Genomic DNA, 24,039 nt, shown 5'->3' on the forward strand with positions numbered 1-24,039 from the left:
ATCATACAATGTCAAATCTTTCATAAAAAGTGTCTGGAATGTTGACAGAGAAAACATTGAGCTACTCCCATCAGGATCTCGACCAGAAAACCTCTACTGTACCATGAGTTTTTAATTATTTCCTTTTATTTTTTGTTGCTTGAATATTGAATGCCTGACATTAAATTTCTTCAGCTGTTTTTTTTTTTTTTACATGTCTGGTTGTATTGTCCAAATTCTCAAGCCTCTTTTGAAAAAAAAAAAAGCCCTCAATAAGACTCGCTAATTGAAAAAAAAAAAAAGGATCTACACAGTAACTAACATGCCCACAGGCATTTCCACACAGACACTCACAAACTGGCGGAGGGGCCCTGTGGAGCAGAGGTGATCCATTTGGATCCATCTCTACTTCCCCTGTGTCTATTAAAAGCCTGGTGTCACATAGTGAGATCTCCCATCTCCTATCCCAGACTCTCTGACGAGGTGTCAACCCTTCTCAGCTCCACCTGACATGGAAGCCACATACCGAACATCCTCATTCCTGTTTGTGTGTGTCTGTGGGCGCACATGTTGCTCGTGTGTTCTCACCCTCCTATTTGCGGTGTTTGTCCATGATGTTAAGACCCGATAGTACAGACGCACAAAATCACTGCGCACACAGCAATTCACAGAACAAGTAAGAAGCACTCTCTGTTTGCTCTGGCCTTCCTCGTCATACTGAGAGGCATTTGCACTGACAATCAAAATGCCTTCTGTAATACTACCATCACACAGCAGCGCCCCCCGCAACTGTATTACACCCATTTAAAGGACACATAACTTTATTAACTTACACACAGCGTGACATGTCTCTAAAAGCAGCAGGCCATGCAGGCTGCCTGCCATCCTGATAACATAACTTTATTAGCCAGTCTATTGACACAGTCGCAGACACCAAGCTCAACAAGTTTATTAAGTCGTTCATGGCTGGCCTTCAAAACAACACAACTTTATTACTAGCAGCGTTGCCAGACATGAACACAGCAGTGGTCATTCTATCTCAGCTGCCAAAGAAAGGTTACAATACAGAGGGGAAAGATGAGCAGAAACGGAGAGGTGGAATGGAAATTTTCTATCCGTTCTTTCAAACACCTATACACAGCCTTTGTTCAGGCTCTCTGTAACAAACAAACTGTGCAAATGAAAATTACATATATAAACTAATAACTAAAAAGAAAAAGAGAGTCACATTTTGCCCAATGTTGTTGATTTTGACATATTTTCACAAATTCGCAATTTGTTTAAAACAATTTTCAATTGTCTTTTCTTGCTGCAATAAGATGCTGCACAAGGTCCTCTTAAAAGTCTTCTGGTAAAAAAAAGTAAAGAGAGGGAAAAAAAGGCAGGATATACCAGACTACCTTGAAGTAAATCACACACAAAAATGTTAAATTACATATAGCACTTGTTTTTATATATTTAAACTCAAAAACATATAAAACTTAGCAGATTTTTACCTTAAAGTCACAAATACATTCAAACAAACAACAAATACCACATATTTTTGTTGCATGCCATTCATTGTTAGTCAAGGCAACAAATCACATTGAAATGTATTGAGCATGTCATGCACACAAACATGTGGACACACACACACACACACACACACACACACACACACACACACACACACACACACACACACACACACACACACACACACACACACACACACACACACACACGCACACACAGTTGGATTCATTGACTCAGTACCATGTGGCATTTGCTTATTGAATGCTTTCCTCCGGAACACATTCATAATTTATGGAAAGATTGGATCTGTCTCCACAACATACCCACCCACCCCCTCCCATCTGCACCCCAATCTCTGTCAACCTCACTCCTTCCAATAAACACTTATTGTGACACAAAAATGAAGCAGCAAAGTGCTTCTTTAAAAAAAAAAATGTTGGACTGAATTAAATCAACTTGGAAAAAATAAAATAAACTAATATCATTACTTTTTTTCCGTTTCTCTCCAAGGATTTCAGAGTAAGTGATGTTACTAATTGACCAATCAGGTTGCACTAACAAGGCTGTCAGACTGTATTAGGATCATCCGCCAATTGTGGCCAGCTGAGTTGTCTCCCTGGGCAACTGTTAGCCAATGACCTGCAACAATCTGACTCGGAGCAATCGCAATCAACCACCAGAAGCTGATATACAAAATACACACACATACATGACAAGATGCACGAACATGAACTCCAAAAGTTACCGAGGGTAGCAATACAGGCTGTTATTTACAAAGTGTGTGTGTGTGCACCACTACCATGTTGCTCATGAACAAAGACTTTGCTGCCCATTAGTGGCCAAAAGCTTGAGGGCAAGTACACAAACACACACACACACACACACACACACACACACACACACACACACACACACACACACACACACACACACACACACACACACACACACACACACACACACACACACACACACACACACACACACACACACTGAGCTTTGTTCATTTCAATGTCTTTTAAGACCAGCTCTGCCTCGAGCATGTAAAAAGTCTGAGCAGCCTTTTTAAGCTACCATAGTAGTGTACAATGGTTCGTTCTCTCTCTTTCATCTTCTCCTCTACCTCTTTCTTTCTGTCTCTTACTTGCCCTTCTAGCTGCCTCTCATATTCTTTCACCATCACTTTACAGTCTCTTTTTTAAACCAATCCTCTATCTTTCTCGTCTTTCTCCCCATCTTCTCTGCACCTCATGTCCTCTGTTGTCTCTCCGTCTATCACCCTCCAATCTTTGCTCCATTTTGAAACATTTCTGGAACTTCACTCCATCTTTTTACTGGTCTCTCTCTATGTCTTGTCCTTTCTGTCCATCCCTGTTTACCTGTTTCGCCCTTACGCTGGATTTCCACAGGCAGCTGAAATAACGGCAGAGCGGAGCGATTCAATTCATTCCCTATGAGAACAGCGGTATCAGCAAATTCCGTTGACGGCGGCGAAAGTGCCCGGATGTTCACTGCTCTCCCCGCTCTCCCAAAGTTGACTCTGAGTCAACTTTTGCAGAGCGGTAGCCAATGAGAGGGCAGAGTGGGGAATGTGCCTCCAATACATATATATATATATATATACACACACACACACACACACACACACACACACACACACATACATACATGCTATACGTGAAAATTAAAAGATTGTGATTTCCCTATAGCCTAATTTATGATACGTTTTTGATACGATTGCTTCTTCATGCCCGAGTCATGGTCAGTGGAGCCTATGTCATTAACACACGCACACATGCACGCACACACACACACACACAAGTGCGTGGCAATATCTTTGTGGGGACCCGTCATTGACATAATGCATTCCCTAGCCCCTTACCCTAACCTTAACCATAACCATAACCTAATTCTAACCCTAATCCTAAAACCAAGTCTTAACCCTCAAACAGCCCTTTAAACTTGTGGGGTCCAGCATTTTGGCCCCACAAAGCTGTCCGGACCCCACAAGTATACTGTATTCCCAGTTTTTGGACCCCACGAATGTAGTTAAACAAGAACACACACACACACACACACACAAACACTGATTCAGCTTCTGTTCCACAACCATAGTGGTAATCAAGGTTTGACACACCCGCGTGCACACACACACACACACACACACACACACACTCACACACACACACACACACACACACACACACACACACACACACACACACACACACACACACACACACACACACACACACACACACACACACACACGTGTGCGGGCAGCTTGTTAGTATGTTAATTTTCCCAGTGCATATGAATGATCATCTGAGCGCAAACAAGCACACACAGTGGCCATCTGCTTCCCTGAGGTGTGTGTGTGCTAATGTGTTTGTGAGTGTGTCAGCATTATCGCTCGCCTTTAAATGTCACCTTTGTCTCAGGAGAAGAAACATTCTCTTCATTGTGAGAACGATTTTTTCCCTGAATCAAATATAATACAGTTTATGTACACGAACAGACACACACACACACCAGCAGTTGGAAAAGCAGAGCCCTGGGATCAGCAGAAAAAAAACTGAGAGCATGACGATAGCTGACATTCCAGGGAATGCTGCAATACCTCATAGCACACACACTGAAAGAGAAGATGCTTGTGTAATGGAGACAGATAGAAAGGTAATCCCAATTTCATTTTTCCAGAAGGGTAGTGGATTAGAGGAGGATTAGGACAGTATCATGACAAGATTATTACACACATAAAGCTCTGCTGCACTAAGCCCATTACTCCCTTTTCTGTCTTTTGTCTGTGTGTGTGTGTGTGTGTGTGTGTGTGTGTGTGTGTGTGTGTGTGTGTGTGTGTGTGTGTGTGTGTGTGTGTGTGTGTGTGTGCGTGTGTGTGTGTGTGTGTGTGTGTGTGTGTGTGCAATTGAGTGAATGAATGCATGTCATGCATGTCTGCCTAAATACATTCTACAGGATGAAAACGTGTAGAGCCTGCTGTTAGGCTTTTTCCTTCGGGAGAGAACGGAGTCTATATGCAGGGAAGTGTGTGTGTGTGTGTGTGTGTGTGTGTGTGTGTGTGTGTGTGTGTGTGTGTGTGTGTGTGTGTGTGTGTGTGGGTTTGAGGGGTTCAGATGTATTTCTGATGCTTCATACCACATATGGGTCACTGCTGCTGTCCCCCAGAGGTGTAGGAGGGGGGAGACGGGCACCATCCTTAGTCTTGAATCCACATTTTGAACAAGGTTCACTGAGCTTTTGAGAGACGAGACGTTCACTTGCACAGGCGAACTTGGGGGATGAGCTCACTCGCTCGTGAGTGAATCACAATCAGGATGAGCAAATGGAAGAGTGTTATGCAGATTGGCAAACAGACCACCGCCGGAGCGCTCTCGACTTGGCTTGCACTTTGGGACTGTGTAGAGTAACAGCACAGGCCGCGAGGAGAGCTGTTAAGTTTATGGGCTATGTGAGAAGGTAGCAACGAGAGGTCTGACAGTGTGTTGTTATTTTTGGTTCGGGGTTCTTAGGTAACTAAAGGCCAGACAGACAGACAGACAGACAGACAGACAGACAGACAGACAGACAGACAGACCGACCGAAGGGCAGGCTGCGGGTCAACAGACAGGCAGTCCTCCTCACAGGAGTGGAAAGTTGAAGGACCAAGTTTTAGCTATTAATTGCACATCATGTATACTTTACATTTTTCTCATTTTCAAATACATATTGTAGGCTACACTTGAATACTTTTTACTTTTCTAGGCATCCATTTATTTTTATAAAACATGAAAAACAATTGGCTTTGCTTGTGTTGCATAGTTCATCACAATTAACGTCTAGTCTGCATTTATTTATTTGTTGTTCAAACTTTCATCATGTGCGTAACCACTCTTATGGTCCGTTGAAAGTTTGTGTAGTACTGAAACAATTAGTAAATTAATAGGCTTCTCGTGTATACATCACTCTGCTGGGACACTTGACTAAAACAGAGCCATCATTAATGTTATTAGCGACTACTATGCTTTTCCTGCTATGACAAGTCAAAATGTCTACTGTAAGAAAGGCGTATTGAATAGTTGAAAGATTAAAAATGTATGCATAATTTAAGTCCTATATCAGCAAACATCAGTTACAAACTAATTGTATATCTCACCTTGGCCTCTGGAAAATGTATAGACATTTAATCAATTTATAAATTCTTCAAAAAATGATTAATGAATAAAAAATTATCGTTAGTTGCAGCCCTATTTACATGAGTTGAGTCTATGAGTGTATTTATGCATGTGAGTTGCTGACAGTGGGACAGGAACTCAAAGAGAGAGAGAGTACAAGAGCAACATGAAGAGGGGGATGAAGGATTGCGTTGGCACCGTGAGAGGGGGGCATGTTATGACATCAGGTGTCATTAACCAATTAGACGGGGTGTTGCAGGAGAGTGGTTCCAGCAGCCACTAAAAGCCTCTATGTCACTGATCCCAGGAAGAGAGAATTTAATAACAAACAATCTCTCCTTTCCCTTTTTCCCCCTCATCCTTTCTTTCGCCGACAGCCACTTCAGTAATGGCCGTCTTTGTCCTTCCCAAGCTGTCGGACCCTTATTTACAATGAGCTGAGCAAACCTGCCCATCTGGAGTTAGAAACCTGAGGCCCTTGGCTACTTAAACTGTGTGTCAGACTGCAGATTGTTTGCTGGTTGCTGCTGGGTTTTCACATGACCTGATTAGCAATTAGCTTTATTGAGCTTCGGTCAAAAGGTGAGAGTGCAGAACGATCTCATTCGGGATTTGAATTGGAAAAAGGTTAAGAAACACTTGAGCTTAACTAAAGCAAAGACCTGGAAAAGTGTCCAAGTACCTGCTTGGAGAAGGTCACTTTACTGAAGAAACTGGGACGATGATATAGCCTTCTATGAAGAGAGATTTACAGAATGTCTGTGTTTCAGTTAATTACAGAGGGTTCTTTGAAATCCTCTTGCTCATGTAAAAAGACAATCGGTCCCAGAGCTTATAAGCAATCTCACAAACACACACACAAGTGTACTTACAGCGCAAGAACAGCTGAGCTTTAGATTGCTTTAAAATCCCTTGTGACCATGGGTTTGGGCCAGAGGGGTGAAATAAACTTACCACCTGCTACTGGTAGTCTCACACACACACACACACACACACACACACACACACACACACACACACACACACACACACACACACACACACACACACACACACACACACACACACACACACACACACACACACACACTCTTCCCTAACATCTGCCACTGCAGTCCCTTGTGTTTTGCCAACACCGGAAACTTTCAGACTAATAGTCACAGCTCAAGGCAGTGCTTACAGTTTCCCAGCTTTTAATGGCTGTTCACCTTACATCATAAATGCATATCAATCACCATAAACACACACGCGCACACACACACACACGCACACACACACACAAAGCGCATATACAGCAGGATTTGTATCACTGAGCTGTGAAAAACAGAGCTGAAAGCCTCTGCAGTAAGTATTGAGCTGTTCAAGTTTAGAGGCAGAGAGCAGAGTGGCAGCGGCAGGGGCAGAGAGGAAAAGAAAAGAAAAAGAGAACGTGATTGAGAGTAGCTGCAACACTGAGGTGACTGTAGGGGTGGACAAAATGACAAAAACACAACAGCCCTGAAGTAAATACAAATTTGGTGAAGCCCTTAATTTTGTTGAGCCTGCCAGAGGTTTAACTAAATTGTCTTTTATAAGTGCTGTTTGTAGTGTTGTTGAGAGAATATATTTTTATCTCATGCAAGCCTGTTTTCACATTTAATGTAGGGCTAGCTGACACACACGCACACACACACACACACACACACACACACACACACACACACACACACACACACACACACACACACACACACACACACACACACGAGTGGTCATGGTGGGGAAAAAACAGCGATTAAACGTCCAGCCCCTCTCGTCTGACTCTCTTTCATCTTTGCATGCTAATTAACCTTGACCTGAAACCTCCCAGCACTTAATTGCAACCATGGAAACGACTGCCATTTGCAGAACTGTCCCCCACACACACACACACACACACACACACACACACACACACACACACACACACACACACACACACACACACACACACACACACACCAAACTCAGTGTTCAATTAGACCCATCTATTCTGCTTGACTAGCAACAGTCATCACCATCAGCCCATCAGATATCACCTGTCTCTGTCTGTTTCTGCCTCATCGACTCATAGAGATGAAGAGGAGCTGGAGGCGTAGAGGATGAGGAACTCACAAAGAGAGGAAATAAAAGAATGCATTAATGTAAAAATCCTAAAAAATGAAATAGGTAAGGGTCTGCAGTGGTGGAAAAAGTATTCAGATGCTTCACTAAAGTAAAGGTACTACTTACACAACGTAAGAAAAATACCTGCATTTAAAAAGTACAGAAGTATTAAAAGCTTAATGTACGTAAAGTAAAAGTACTTGTTCTGCAGTAAAATGTCCATTGTGACTGTTATATTATTATATAACATTATTATTGTTAATTGTTAATGCTGTGTATAGTATGTATAGACATAATGTGTAAGCAGCATTTTACTACAAAATGCTAAAAGAAGTAACATTTTAAAAATGTACAATGATATACAGTATGACATAGAAAAGCAGTTTGTGTTCTGATTTAATGTCTTTTTTTACTGATCGTTTCAGCTCTTCTATATATATAGTTAGGTGGTCACAGGATAAATCTTGTTGTAAGATGATTAATAAGGTATAAAGAAAAAAAGGTTCTGCTAAAAGTAATTGTATTTTTTTTTACTTTTCTTTAATCTTTGCCTTTCCTGTGAAACATTGCATGATTTTACCTCTTTGGACATTGAACTATTTAAATGAAACCATCTGAGACGTTTAGAGGTGAAATCGCTTTTTGGTAATCGCTCTTTAGTAGCTGTCTAATAAATATAATGGCGGTAAAAAGTACAATATTTTCATCTGAAACGAAGTGCAGTAGAAATATAATGTAGCATAAAATGGAAATACTCAAATTAAGTACAACTACTGTACCTCAAAGTTGTACTTGAGTACAAATAAATCTACTTACTTACTTTCCACACTATCTGAAAGATATGCTGAGAATTTTGGCAACACCAATTAAATAAAAACAGTTTGCTGCAAGAACAAAAACAGTTTAAAAAAAGCAAATGAGATAGTTTGCAGCAGCCTAGTTGAAATGCTATAAAAATCAGCCAAGCCAGCCCCAAAGGCTGCTATCTCATGAGAGAGCTGATTGAGGGGAATGAAGCAGGAGATGGGAGTGCCACCATCATTTTAGACACAGACACACACACACACACAAACACACACACACACACACACACACACACACACACACACACACACACACACACACACACACACACACACACACACAGAGGTGCGGACGGAGCACTGCTTGTAATTATGAAAGCTGTAAAACAGGCTGACAACATAGCCTTGAGTTGTTCATTCCCTTGCTGTCTGTCTTTCAAACTGTATTATAGTTATGTGTGTGTGTGTGTGTGTGTGTGTGTGTGTGTGTATGTAACTGTCCAGGTGTTAAGGCTACACTAACTTTCACTGCTGCCTTCTGTCTGTAACAACCTGGAACAGCACAGCTCCTCCTAAAATAATAAGTTAAACTGCATTTTCTAACTCACTATACTGAAACATCTTAAATCATCACACAGACACACACACACACACACACACACACACACACACACACACACACACAGACACGTACACACGCACAGACACGCTGCACGCACGCACGCACACGCACACGCACACACACACACACACAGTTGACAAAAAACTGCTTGAATAATGAAAAACATGATCTGGTCCAATATTGAGAAAACAAATCGTTAAAATTCCTCTTTCTGAACTCATAAATTTGTCTTCCAATGAGCTTAGGACGCAGGCGACCCTGGCTTCTAATATCTGACCTCGGACTGCAGGAACAGGAAGAAACCTGCACACAAACACACCGACACACACATTTTATCCTCTGTGTCTCCTCTTGTTCTCCCTCCTCTATGTTTCTGCCTGTCTGCCAGTTGTCCATAATTTAATTTCTCTGAACGATGAGGATCTGTCTTTGTATTACCATCGTATTGAACCTCGTAAAGTTTTGCAATGAGGCCGAATCCTGCCCCACACACACATGTGCGCGCGGACATACACAAACACACACACACACACACACACACACACACACAAGAGGAGAGGGCATGAAGCCTCCTAAGCGTGTGAAATATTTAAGAGGGCAAATGGGGGGAAAAAACGCTGTGTTTTGTTTTTTTGAAAGAGTGGAGAGAGAGACAGACAGGGAGAGAGAGCTTCAGGAGAACCATAAACCACAAAAGCTCTCCTTTGACTCGGCCCATTTAGGCCCATTTAAAGGCAACACACTTGCAAGAGAGGGGGGTGAAGAGAGAAAGCACATGAGTCCAAGTTATTGTTATTACTACACAGAGAAAGAGACAGATAGACAGATGAAGAAGAAAAAAGGATACGTGTGAGGAGGAAGGAGTGATATGATATGATCAGAGTCCTAACTTGTCTTTGCATAGTTTAGATGATCACTCCTTCAGATAGCATCTGTTTTATCCTGCATTACCCAATCTTACTGGCATCCTGTGTGTGTGTTTGTGCCCGAGAGTGTGTGTTCTCCTGCCTGACACTTGCTGAGAGGTCAGAGTTCTTAAGAGCAGCCGTCCAATTACTGGGGGCATGGCGTTACCGTAGAGATGAGAGAAAACTGTAATTGGATAATGACACATCAGGGTTTGAACCTGTCATTAGACACTCGCGAGGACGCACACACACACACACACACACACACACACACACACACGTAGGCACGTGCACGCGCACGCACACACACACACACACACACACACACACACACACACACACACACACACACACAGAGGTCGGGTACCAACCTGTGATCACAAACCTGCTGATCTATCACCAGCCTGAAGCTGCACAGCTACGTACGATATCACACTTTCCCATTTTCTGTCTCTCACACATTAATCTTCACAAATCCTTCATGTTTCCTCTGAAAATAACATTTATATTTATTATTATTGCAGTAATATGTTTTACTTTTAATTCTATATCGAAGGCTTTCAATAAGTTTGTTTATAAAATGCTTTTAAACTGGGAAGTTCCCTTAAAGTGACAGCGACGGATGTGTTGTGGGTCTGTTTTTGGCCCGAGTTCTCACATTATGTAAACATAGTGCGTTTTAATGAGCCTGGGTCGCTGTGGTCAGTTCAAACACACTCAGCTTTTGGGGAAATAATGTGAGAGGCTCTAAACTTGTGAGCAACATCTCTGGGAGGAATCACTGGTCAGCTCCCAGTTTCCTCTCTTTTCTATTGCATTATTACCCTGGATGAGGGTCTTGCATAAGCCTCTCCAAACCAATGTGGTAGGCTCAGAGGAGAGAGATGGGTATAGGGGAGGAAAGGGGGGCTAGGAGTGTAGGCAAGATGGACTATGAGAGGGAAAAATCTTAAGAGAAAGGTGCTGGAAAGGGAAAAGGGAGATAATAGAGGAGCAGGGAGAGAGAGAGAGAAAAAAAAGAGAGACAAGGAGGGGAAGAAAATGGGGGTGCAGAAAAGACCAAGCGAGCAGGAGAGGCAGAGAGGGAGGGCGGAGAGGTTTTCTTTTGTGGTGGTTGGAGAGTGACAGGGGGCCAATAGAGTGGCCAGCGATGACGGTCCCACTGGAGAATGCCGGCTATGCCAGTGGAGTGGCACTAATGGAGCCAGAGAGGGGATGCAGTTGCCTGCCCCGGAGGAGGGATATTGTGCAACTGGACAAGGCGGCTTGACACAGAGCCAAGATGGAGGATAAGAAGGGAGGGAGGGAGGCACCCAGGGCAGAGAAAGACAGCCATGTTAGGTCTGCTGACTGATTGACATAAACTGAAACCTCTCTGTTTTCCATTTGACTGGCGAGACTGTGTGAGCTGTTACGAGAGGTCTTTTAGGAAGTTTATGGGGTTAGTTTTGATAAGGGTCCAGAGAGTGAGACCAGTTTAGGTCTCACTCTCACGTTAAATGCATCACGCAGGGAGAAGAGACAATACCATGTAGCCTTTTGTAACAGAGTGCTCAGAGTTTCTAGTTTTCTGTTCTAGTTTGTGAAAGAGCAGACACTTGGTAGCCAGAGGGAGTTTTCTCTGTGGATTAGCATTAATAACTCCTTGAAATACAGTTTTCCACATTTGTTTCCCCTTCAGCTCATCAAGGTTGTTAAAATGGCTTTATTCCACAGAGTGGCAGTATAATATATTTCAGTATCATCATGGTTTAGGTCTTTGTTGAAGCTATATGAAGTTTACAGTGAGCAACATTTTCAAACCCAAGACAGACATGGATGTCTTGTGCATCTTCCCCAAAATTCAGCCAGACATATTTGGTATATTTGGAAACTTTGGGGCTTCCAGAAGATGTTCTGCCTAAGTTGGTAAATTAGTACTGAGCACCAATCAGAGTTTAGCAGCATTTGATGACAGTTAATGGGTTGTTCGCTTACACTGGCACACCACTGTCAGTCAAATTCGATTAAATCACACCCACAACAATTTGATGTTCTGTGTTAAACTCTTGATAAATAATAACTAAGGATGTCTCTTAATCAGTCAAATGAATTTTACAGAGAAATAAGTTTGAATGATGGCATGAACAATGTTTGGGTGCACAATGTGTTTGTAACTTGCCTCCTCACAACCATGTACAAAACACGCACGCACACACACACACACACACACACACACACACACACACACACACACAAACAACACCCCACCTCCCACACCCTCCTCTACACTGATGCACACAGCAAGCAGGGGTCAATATTGCTGAGTAGCTGTGATTGGGGTTGAGTAGAGGAGCGTTGCATGATGAATTGTCCAGATTACTCCATAATTCCTCCCATAATTCACTGGCCAGGCCGATTCATCCATCAATACAGGGCCTGGATCCATTCCTGCAGATACCCTGGAGAGACAAACCCCCGCAGAGGGAGAAGGAGGTGCGACAAAGAGGGAGAGGAAATGGTTCTCAGCTGCTAAACACCATTAATATTGTATTATTAAGTTAAGCACTGAGGCTAAAGTGAACGAGAACAGGAGAGGAAGTAGGCATTAAAAAGACGTGAGGGAAGAGGAGAGGATGCAGGATGATTTACAGTAGCTTTGTTGGGAGGTATTGCCGCACACGGTGACCCTTAATCACACACAAGCAAGGCGAGGAAATGCTTTGATGATCTAGAAGACCTCACACGCACACACATAGATTCACACACACTCTGCTATCGTAACTACCTGCTTCCAGGTAAGCTCTTCCTGGCGTTGGATAGGTATGTAACCCCCCTGCCAGTAATCCACACTCAGGTTACACACACACACACACACACACACACACACACACACACACACACACACACACACACACACACACACACACACACACACACACACACACACACACACACACACCTGGGCACTTCTTTCTGACAGACATGCTGGCTCCAGGCTTCAGGCTGCCTGCCATCTACTGTAAGTACTGACATACCTCTCTCCTCTCCTTTCCACATGACTCTCCCTCCTAGCTCTACTCCTTTCTTTACTTTCTCTGTCCCTCACTTTCCACCGCCGCTTTGCATTTTCTTCTTTTTGCTTTTCACAGCTATCTTACAATAGAGAAAACACTTCTGTCTGCACCTTTGTAAATTCCTCCCTGCTCTTTTTTCCAGACCATTTAAGAGAGCAAACACATCTCTAATCTTTCCTTTAAACAGCTTTCATTCATTCTGTCTGTATCCACCCGTCCTCTCTCTCTCACTGTCTCTTTTTCCAGGCGTAACTCTCGCTCATTCTGTAATCTGATGGGCAAAGCTGCGCCTTCACTCCTGGCATGTCCATTATCCTGGGTATCTCATCGGTTGACACTGATGCTCCCTGAACTTTCACCTGTGAGCTCTGAACTTTGACACTCAGAAACCCTGGGTGATTAATTGAGCTGCATTCAGCGTACCAAATTGAGCAACATAAAAACATTTTTTTGAAATTAAACAAGAGATATTGCAATAGTTTCTTTCAAACTTTTACATCTGAAATATTCAGTTTGTCAGGTTTAGAGTGTAGAAGTAACACTTAAATGAAAAGCACTGTTATCAGATGTGTTTTGAAAGCAATTATTTTCTAATTGGTTTCAAAGTCTAAAAGTTGGATTAGAGATACAACAATTCATATTGACTTCAATAGCTACAGTACAAAGATCACATAGTTTGAAAATATATTTGTGCCCAACATTTAGATAAGATGGTACTAACTTTACAGTCATATATGGTCAATATTACACACATAGTGTATATGAAGATGGTCAGTTGAAAAAGTGTTTTTCCTTTCATATAAAATAAACTCTTTCCAAACATTTGATCAGGTTTAACTTTGTTGATGTTCCACAACAAAGTGAGTTAGTAGTAGTACAAATAAATGGAGTAGAAGAAGCCCTTTGATGTGAGTGCATTTATATGTATGTTTTCCCCTTGAGTCTATGATTTGATGATCTGTTTCATGTTGACATAAACATGATGTTTTTGTGGAAGTACAGCTGTAATCTGTCTGTACAGAGAGGAGAGTGGACTACTGATTCTTTGTATTAGATGAAGTCTATCTTTTATAAAATAATACCTCTAAGCACTACAATTCAAAAGCACGAAAGACAAAATGATCACACACCTGTGTAAAACAGTTTAACAAAAACCAAACATTTCAATTAATTGCAGGACTGGCCGCATTTGTTTTAGCTAGGTGGTCTACAAAACTAGCAACTAAGTGTATTTAACGTTAAGTCTAAGATGCTGTCTTCCTTTGCTACTGTTTCCAGTTAAAATAAATAAAGTTCATAATGAAGTAAAAAGCTGCACAGAGCAGCTCAGCGAATTCCTGGGCTAATTCATAAACAAGTTAGCTCTAGCCATAGTAAAAGTCAAGCAGGGCGTTTCATATCTTTACATTCTGTCAGTATCGCATAATCTTTTGTACTGGTGCCCTCTTAATAATGCCAGTTGGGCTTTGGCAAGTCCTCTTCAAATCGCTTGAGAATGAAATACAGCATTGTGTTGGGATCTGAATGGCCAAATCACTTCTTAGGAATGAGTGGCCTTGAGCAATTCAGATAGGCAGTCATGTGATTCATATGATGGCAAGCGAGTGAGTCACTTACACTCAACACCTCAACACACTGTTGTAACTGTTGGTTTGCACTCAAAGTGATTCATAATGTGAACACAGATGACACAAGAGAGAAAAATAAAAACATTCACATTTTCCTGTTTGGCTGGATATGATCTGTGTGATCCAAGAGTCCTAATGAAAACATTTCTTGGACAATATGTCTTTGTATGTGCTGAAAAGATCTCGAAAGAGCTGTTTTCTGTGTGTGTGTGTGTGTGTGTGTGTGTGAAAGAGAGAGAGGGAGAGAGAGTTTTTATATCTGTTAAAGTGCATTCAGAGAAACAGGAGGGGGCAGGAAATATTGCTGAATGGTAAATGGTATGTTTGTGCCAGTGTGCGTTAATTTAAAAGTTAAAAGTTTGTTAGATAGAAAGAAAGAAAGAAAGAAAAAAAGAAAGAAAGAGAGGCCCATCCACAGACGCCTCGGGCTGCAGAGGCTTAACTTCATTTCCTCGGACAGACATAATGGCAGATATTTGCATATCCTATGTACACAAAGTCAGTGGCCAAATATGTTCTCATCCAAAACACTGCAACTAACCTTGCTACCAGGAGATAGTGATCTTTTCAGATACTGAACATCAGCTGGAATAACCAGAAGCAGGAGTTTAGTTTTGTCCTGTTTCCCCCCCCCCCATGAACATCTCAAAAGGGTCAGAATGGCCTTGATGTGAGTGAGAGATTGGCTCCAAAGATAACAGTGTATCAAATAATTGTTATATTTTTATTCTGAATATAGCATTTTTTTTATTAAGACGTGGAATATGCCAATATTATTCAGGTTTTAGAAGCATTCTTTGGACATTTGGAATGTGGCTGAAATTGGGTTTTTACTGCACTTTGCGACAGTTTACGGTTTCTTACCTGTTTACGGTCAGCTCTGTGCGTTGTACACAAACCAAATAGCCAACAGTTTGCAAGGCTGGGGTAGATATGCATGCCCAGAAGAAAAGCCCAAATTTCTGGTGGTCAGGAGAAACACTTTCAAAGATCATGAAAGACTTGGATATTAACAGGTTTTTGGATATGTGCAAACATCACAACACCGACCTTTTCAATTGCACATATGCACAACTGAATGGAAATGGAAATTTTAGAGGAATTAAATTATTATTTATTTATTATTTTATTAGAAAATAAATTTTCCTTTGATATGTAAACAGCTTAGTAGGTATACTGTCTTTTTGGAATTAGGGCAAAACCAGAATATTTTGTGAATGTAAATATAGTAATTGACAACATATTCCCTGCAATATTCATAGTAGTAGTAATCCTATATCCGCTGATAGATTAGAGATAGATCGTATTTCTTGGTTAAATTTTGTAAAAGTCGGGGCGCCCGGTAGCTTTCCTGGTTGAGCGTGTGCCCCATGTACCAAGGCTCAGTCCTTAGCGCAGCGGCCCAGGTTTGATTACAACCTGCAGTCCTTTGGTGCATGTCATCCCCCCTTTCCTATCTACAGCTGTCCTATCAATTAAAGGCAAAAAGGCCCAAAAAATTATCTTTAAAAAAATATTGTAAAAGTCAAGATGTTTTTATCTTATTGACATGTAGCTGATCCTTTCCTATTTCCCTATCTTTCACTAACCTTAACCAAAGTGCTTTTGCTGCCTAAACTTTACCATGAGTGGGATTTACCATGAGTGTGTACCCTGATCTCTAGTGTCAAAGTTCTGCACTTTGTATGCACAGCGATTGTGTTTCTCGAAAAACATAACTGGCAAAACAAATAAGGACTATATACACATAACTTCCAGGAGACAGGGTTGCATTCTTTGTTGAATGGATGTAGGTGACACCATACTCCAGTCCACGACACGGAAGTGCATACAGGGAGGTCAAAATGTACCTCTCAATTATGGAATACAATAAAATTACTTTTGAACTTTGTGTATATTTGATTGGAGGTTTTTGATTTTATACGTGTCGCATTCAATAATTTTTTGTAAAATGTGGTATGATGACCCTGATGGAGGCCATGTTGGTCTCATAATAAAGTTGTTTTAAACACTACAATTGTTTGATCTTAGCATAAAAACCTCTCCCTGCCAGTACCTTTTGGAGGATACTGTTACAATTTTGATTTGTCATGATTTTTGTTCATGCGAATGAGGAGATTTCCCCCTCCTCGCTTCTATAAATCACCTCCTGCTTAGATCTCCTGACTGGAACATTCTTCACCTTTGACCTCTGTGGGACCCAGAGGTCGTCGTCACTGTGGCAACTAAAACGCCCAACGTGCTTTGTCTTAATTAAAAAGCATTATTTACTCAGAGAAAATTTCATCTTTTCTACCTCTGACCTCTCTCTTCCTCTTCCTTTCTCCTCGTCGTCGTCCTCCCTCTGTGTCGGTTAACTGTCGACACGCTGGGAAAGCCCACATCTTCTGAAAGACGCCTGCGCTCTTGTGACCATTGTGCTGAGCCTGTTGTCTCAGCCGAGGTGGTACGTATGTGGGAGTCTGTGAGTGTTTGTGTGTGTGTGTGTGTGTGTGTGTGTGTGTGTGTGCGTCCAGCAGGGTTAAGCTCTCACACAAGACAAAGCCACAACCTTCAATGCTGCTAAGCAACAATGCTGCCTGGTAAAGCCTCATCAGGGCACCGTTTAGCAGAGGATTAGGGACTATTACACACACATAAACACACACACACACACACACACACACACACACACACACACACACACACACACACACACACACACACACACACACACACACACACACAAATGTAGCCTCATCCACTCATCAATTCAAACCCCAGACCACTTTAACCCAGGTTTAATGTGTGTGAGACCTGAAGTTCACTCATTTTCCTCCCCCTAATCAACTTGTCCATGTTGACTCTCCTGGTGAAGGACTGAGGTAAAACTAACTTTCCTTCAATTTCTCTTCCTCTCTTTCTTTTCTTCTATCTCTCTTCATGTCTCACTTTGTCAACGCTCAGGCAAATTAACACAGGAAAGGCAAAATTTTAAGCAAAACACACTTCAACTTGACACAAAAACCAAAAGACACACACACTGATAAAGTAACCTGGAAAACTGTTGCTGAGGGACGTTTGCCAGAAGTGGCCCAGCTGCACAATAACACCTACACATAGGTACACACAAACACTGTCCCATCAATCTAGCCTCATATTCAAGCATAACCAGACATTTCAGCTGTGGAAGCGGTGACCCATTCTCTTATTCTCCCCATCCCTTCATCAACCCCTCTTTCATCTCTCCCTCTTTCATCTCACTACTGATTTCTGTCAGAGAGAGAGAGAGAGAGAGAGAGAGAGAGAGAGAGAGAGTACTGGCAGGGAGGAGGGAGGGAGCAGATGCCACACAAATATATTTGTTAACTGTAGTTGAGTCATCTGCATCATCACCATTAAAAAAACAATCATATTCTATTGAATCATTTTATCTAAACGGAGCATCATAATAGAAGTGCAAGAATTGAATCAATGATTTGGAATCACTGATAGTACTGCACTTATTTCTTTACATTCCTCGTGTCTTTGCATCCTATTAAAGAACCCCATTTTACTTGTTAATTGAGTTGTGTATAATTGTTCTGTTGTTTTATATTCATCTTAGTCACCTGATATAACTTTGCACATGATCGCCAATGGCAACAAGGAAAAGAAAATACTGAAAAATAAAACCTTCATGAAGGGAGGATTTACTGCAGGACTGTTGTATTAGATTGAATCAGTTTATGCTATAGGTGAACCGAATAAACTGGCAACTGAGTGTAGATATTTATTGTGTTGGTTTATACCATAATATGGTCTTGCCTAATCACTTGGACTCCTGCAACTTTGCTATCTTTACATCAGGATCAGCTGTGTCTGAAATCACTCCTTTGTTCACTCATTCACTAATCCCTATTTAATAGACACTAAATTATTAACTCTATAGCGTGCAGCAAATTGGGATTTCAGACACTTATGTGTGATCATCGTGATGCGTCATCAGTGACGGGCGTGGAGTCACACACACTCATTTTTGCATCTATAGAACTTTTATCATTTCATCATAGGCTTTTAAGGGCAGTATATAGTGCATATATGTCACACTTATTTGGACACTCATATAAAATGGCTGTATAGTAAACAAGAAGACTTTTTGGACACAACATTATGCTCTCATTCTCATTATATCAAATTAACTAAACTACCGGTAAACTAAAAGAAAGTGGTTTTGGTTAATATTGAAAAAAATCAACACTGACTTGAAGCGTGAGATTGGATGTGTTGATATTTTCAATAACCAAGACAATGATTATTCCCAAATCTTAAACATGTTTTAGATGTCTAGACCAACAACACATCATGCACGATGCAAACCCAGGTCTTGAACCTGCAGTGTAAGTATGTCACACTTACTGGTTTTAAAAACAAATGCTGCAGGTTCACATAATTCAAGCAGAAATTATATTTCCTCTAAAATGCATGGCGTATCTCACACCTGACCCTTTAAACACATCCAGCAAGTACTCTCTCTCACACACACACACACACACACACACACACACACACACACACACACACACACACACACACACACACACACACACACATTTTCCAAGCCCCAAAAAAGTAAAAACATAATTTTCATAATAGCAGGTTGAGCAAGTGTTCATTTATAGCAATACTGTCGCAAGAACCAAAGTCGGTCCAGTTCGCACATACCTTCTGACCACTACTTAAAACTTCACAAGATTCCACTCCAGAGGTTCTCAAGGGTTTCTTGTTGTGCTTTCTAAAAATAAAAATACACTGTAGGGGGTGTAAAAGTAGACATAAGATTTAATATTGACCAAACAGCCCTAAATACTATTTGCTAAGCCTCTGTGGTTGTTGTTCGTACTGAATGACTTCCATACGTCTGACAAATCTGCTTGTAGCTTTGCGGCTGCAACGGCGCCAGCTTGGCCATTTTGTTTTCATTGTCATTTAGCGACTTTCTGTCGATTGTCAGTTTTCTTTCTTCCTCGGTCTACTGGGTAATTTCATATTGTACTACAGTAGTTTTTACAGATTTGTTTTTAACACAACATCATTACTATTATGCTGAATGAAGTGTGTGTGTTTGGTAAAGATGTGCAGCCAACAAGGGACCCTCTGCTAAACACATACACCTGAGGAGCTAAGGCTTACACACACACACACACACACACACACACACACACACACACACACACACACACACACACACACACACACACACACAAACAGGGAGGCCGCTTGTCTGTGACAGCTGAGCAGAGAGCAGTATATCCGAGTTGTATTTTTACCTCGGCCCACACGCTGAGCAATATGCCAACTCTTGGCCTTGAGAAACTCGCACACATACTTGCAGAAACATAGACGCACACACACCCTTAGACACGGCAGGTCGAGCCCAGCTAACCACCGTAGCGGCCGCAGAACATAAACAACTTCCACACACTCTCTGAATCATCTGAGCATTTCAATATTGTTTTAGATAAATATATTCAGCCACACAGATAAATATATGCAACCATAATCATTCCCTGAGACCACAAACAACCATGACGGGAAGTTAGTACCCACAGTTTCAGCAGCGTTGCTGCCCAGCCCTACAATACTGGAAATCCACAGCTCGGTTTACAGTACAGACACTCAGGCTGTGAGTGAAGAGTAAAAGTAGCTTGACGAAAAACAAACAGTGGTTCACTTGTTTGAATGCAAACTGGAACCTTTATGTTCTGTGACTGAAACTATTTTCTGCCTGTGAAACACAAAACGTAACTTCAGAAGAGAAACCTGTTTCTGTGTTTCGCTGCTTATATCTCCCTTGATCTGTCTTCCTCACTTTCTCCTCCCCATCACACACACACACACACACACACACACACACACACACACACACACACACACACACACACACACACACCTCTCCCAGTGGGCAGCAGCTGTTGGAGTGCTAATCTCCATTAGCTACTGAACTGGCTTCTAGAGTAGACCATGTAAAATCTGTTCCCTCAGTCTTCTCACTCCTTCATCCAAGTGAAACACCACAGCTGCGTCACCAAGAAAACCAGATATTTTTTCTGTACTTTACAACGTCTGTAACATATTTCACCATGTCATTTTAAGTCACAGTCAATGACCTGTACAAGCTTGTGGGGATACACATAAACACAGCCTTTTTACAGTGCTCTCGTTAAACTGAACACATGAGGAAATTAACAATATTTCAGTAAACAATGCAGAGCAATTGAGTGATGGCTAGAGATAGAGAAATGACTTACAGTCTGTAAAGCTTTGTTGTTCCCAGGAAAAGCAGCTCGGGGAAGACGGCCAGATTATTCCGATTCAGGCGCCTGGAAAAACACAGCATACATTAGGGAATAAACTCTACGTAGCCCTTTCCAGACAGTGTGGGTGAAGCGGTTACATGTGTATATTATTAGCATTTTAGGTGAGATTTGTGTTTTCTGGTCATCATATCAAATTATGTTGTATGTATTTTGATTGAAATTCAATTCAGTGCAGTAAGAGGAAGCATGAAAGAATAAAGAAATTGATGGAGACATCAAAAACAAACACATGTTCATTGACGGATATGCAAAAAAACAGACTCTGGGTTACCACTGATTTAAGGGGTACAACATGGCTGCCAGACAAACAGTGAACTCAAGAAGGACGAAGAGAAGGCATGGGGAGGATGACGAGAGAAGGGGTTCGGATGAAGGGGAGGAGGGGAAGGCTTTTTTTTTTTTTTTTTTTACCACAAAGGCGGAGGAGAGGAGATGATGTGGGAAAAACAAACAGGCAGTCTGGCCGGGCTACCGAATGTGTGAAAAGGACCCCACTGAGTAAACAAGGCCCTCACAGGGGAAGAACTCACAACAACCTGTCACACGTACACACACACACACACACACACACACACACACACACACACACACACACACACACACACACACACACACACACACACACACACACACACAAACAGGGGAGTTGAGAGAACTCGGGTGAGTTTAATAATCTTCATGCAATCATTTAACCATGATTGAGTGCAGTGAAGAGGTTTGTGTGCTGGTGTGTGTTGGTGTGTGTGTGGTTGTGCCTTGATGTGAGTCAGAGGAGAGTGAAGCAACTGAGTGACACAATGAGAGACAGGCTGCTGAAACAGTTTAACCCTGACACACACACACACACACACACACACAAACACAAATGACAGGCCCCGCGACGGATGCTGTGCTGGCTACTACTGGAGGAGAATAAAGAGAAGGAGGAAGTAAATGAAGGATGGAGGCAGAATGAAGAGTGGCTTCAAACTAATAAGAAAAGTGTAAAAAGCCCTGACTAACAATACACAGTTTGCATGACATACAAACGCATAAATGCACCTCAAAAATGTCACCAACTCCAAAAGAAAAACTCTCGTTAAGTCTATCAATGGCTTAACCTTCGTCTTTCACCTTATTTTGCTAAATAAAGTCACCCCCTCTGTGTCCATCTTCCACCCACAACTGCACAAATATATGAACGTGCATGCGCACATGCACGCACATTCACACTCCACAGTTACATCAGAGGCCACTTAAATATTTAACATCCCTGCAGAAATGATGTTTCTAAATTATTCACTCCTCTTCCGTGAACGCTGGCTCTGATGGCTAAGAGCCCCACGTGGTCCTGCAGAGAGGCCCCACTCCTCCTGCAGGTCCTGCCCAGCCATGAGCACCCGTTAGTGGGCTAGACCTCCCCTGGGTGAGTGCGCGGACTGGTGCTGGAGGTGGGGTGGAGGAAGGAGCACATTGTGAGCTATGAGCTCATTCTCTTAAAATAGATGCAATGCTGTCAGACTAGGAGACTGAGAGAATGAAGTAAAGACAGTGAAGGATCAAAACCATTCTGATTCTCTAAGGTGTCATGCGTTTAAATGCACTCAGTTATTTTGTTCATAACTGTCTGATTATTTCAACAATCATGTTAACACCTTAACCACCATATTTTACTAATTTCCGAGCCATAAAAGTAACATGAGAATTATTTATTGATTTTATGAATTGGCCTTGTCATGTAATCTGCATTTCTACAACGTACATACTTTCATTTTGTATATGCCACACAAAGGACGTGGCGTACACTGGATGCAAACGTGTTATTTTATCTGCTCTAAGGGATAACGAAACAGCATTCACGATACAACAACCTCTGCAAATGTTACAGCTCAAGACGCTCCAGCCTAATGAAGTCACTCCTTTAGCCCCTAAACCTAAAGGTGCAGTCAGCGGTTCTCATCCAATACATGTTTTGTCATATTCAGCGAATATCTCCTCACGGTCCGCTAGCTGTCCTTTCTGTGTGTGCGCTGCAAGAAAATCTGGTGGTCATACACAGCCCTGGCTCTGTAAATGGGAAATGGGAATTCTGTTGGTGCTTGTTCACAGGACAGGGGAAATACCCTGTTTGTATAAAGAGAAAGGCAGTGGGAGCGAGAGGGATGGTAAATCTGGCACATGCTAATTTTCTGAAGGAGCACTGACGGGAGGGCTGTAAGTTCAAATATCAATAATCTAAATCACAGACTCCACCTTTAAGAAACTAGACTAGAAAAATGTCCTTTACAATTTCCCAGAGCCCAAGGTGACATCTTCTAATGACCAGTTTTGTCTGCCAGTCTAAAACCTAAATAAAGAGTTTACATTGATATTAAAAAGAAAAAAACTGTCAATTCTCGCATTATGTTTGACATTTTTTTAATATTTACTTATAAAATAAACAATTACTTGAATATCAAAATTGTTGGATATTCATTAAATTGTATTCATAAAAGTTTCCACTTTAACTACTATACATTCTGAAAAAAATTTGCCGACATGTCGATTTAAAAAAATCTGGCATCATTGTAATGAGTGTCCTAACTTACTTTGACAGCCACCAGACATTTACAGAACCATCAAACACCTTGTGTAAACTTTGTGTTACGAGGAAGGTCAGGAACATACAAACCATGTAAATGATAGAGATTTAGTGCAGTCAGTTTGGTTTGAAGATTCAGTGTTGAAGATGTGTTTCTACATGTACTGAACACCTCTAGTGTCCATCTAAAAGTACTGACCACCTGTGACTCAAATAATCTAGTCGTCAGTAGTGATTTAGTGGTTTGTTTCTGGACCTGAAGGAATGTATCATTGTGTGTGTTCGTGCATGCACATAAACACCCTCAGAGTACTTCCACAGTCGTGATTCATTA

General features: G+C 41.6%; 1 protein-coding gene across 16 annotated transcripts in view; it reads right to left on the reverse strand.

Annotated features, from left to right (window-relative positions):
- Positions 1–24,039, reverse strand: part of slit2 (slit homolog 2 (Drosophila)) — an 86,904-nt gene that overhangs the window by 55,403 nt on the left and 7,462 nt on the right. For all 16 annotated transcript variants that reach the window (XM_039796414.1, XM_039796378.1, XM_039796394.1 and 13 more), the window contains exon 4: positions 21,077–21,148. In XM_039796414.1, the coding sequence (XP_039652348.1) occupies positions 21,077–21,148 (72 nt within the window). The remainder of the gene's footprint in view (positions 1–21,076; positions 21,149–24,039) is intronic.

The sequence above is a fragment of the Perca fluviatilis genome, chromosome 1 (assembly GCF_010015445.1).
Source record: "Perca fluviatilis chromosome 1, GENO_Pfluv_1.0, whole genome shotgun sequence".
Classification (NCBI taxonomy): Eukaryota; Metazoa; Chordata; class Actinopteri; order Perciformes; family Percidae; genus Perca; species Perca fluviatilis.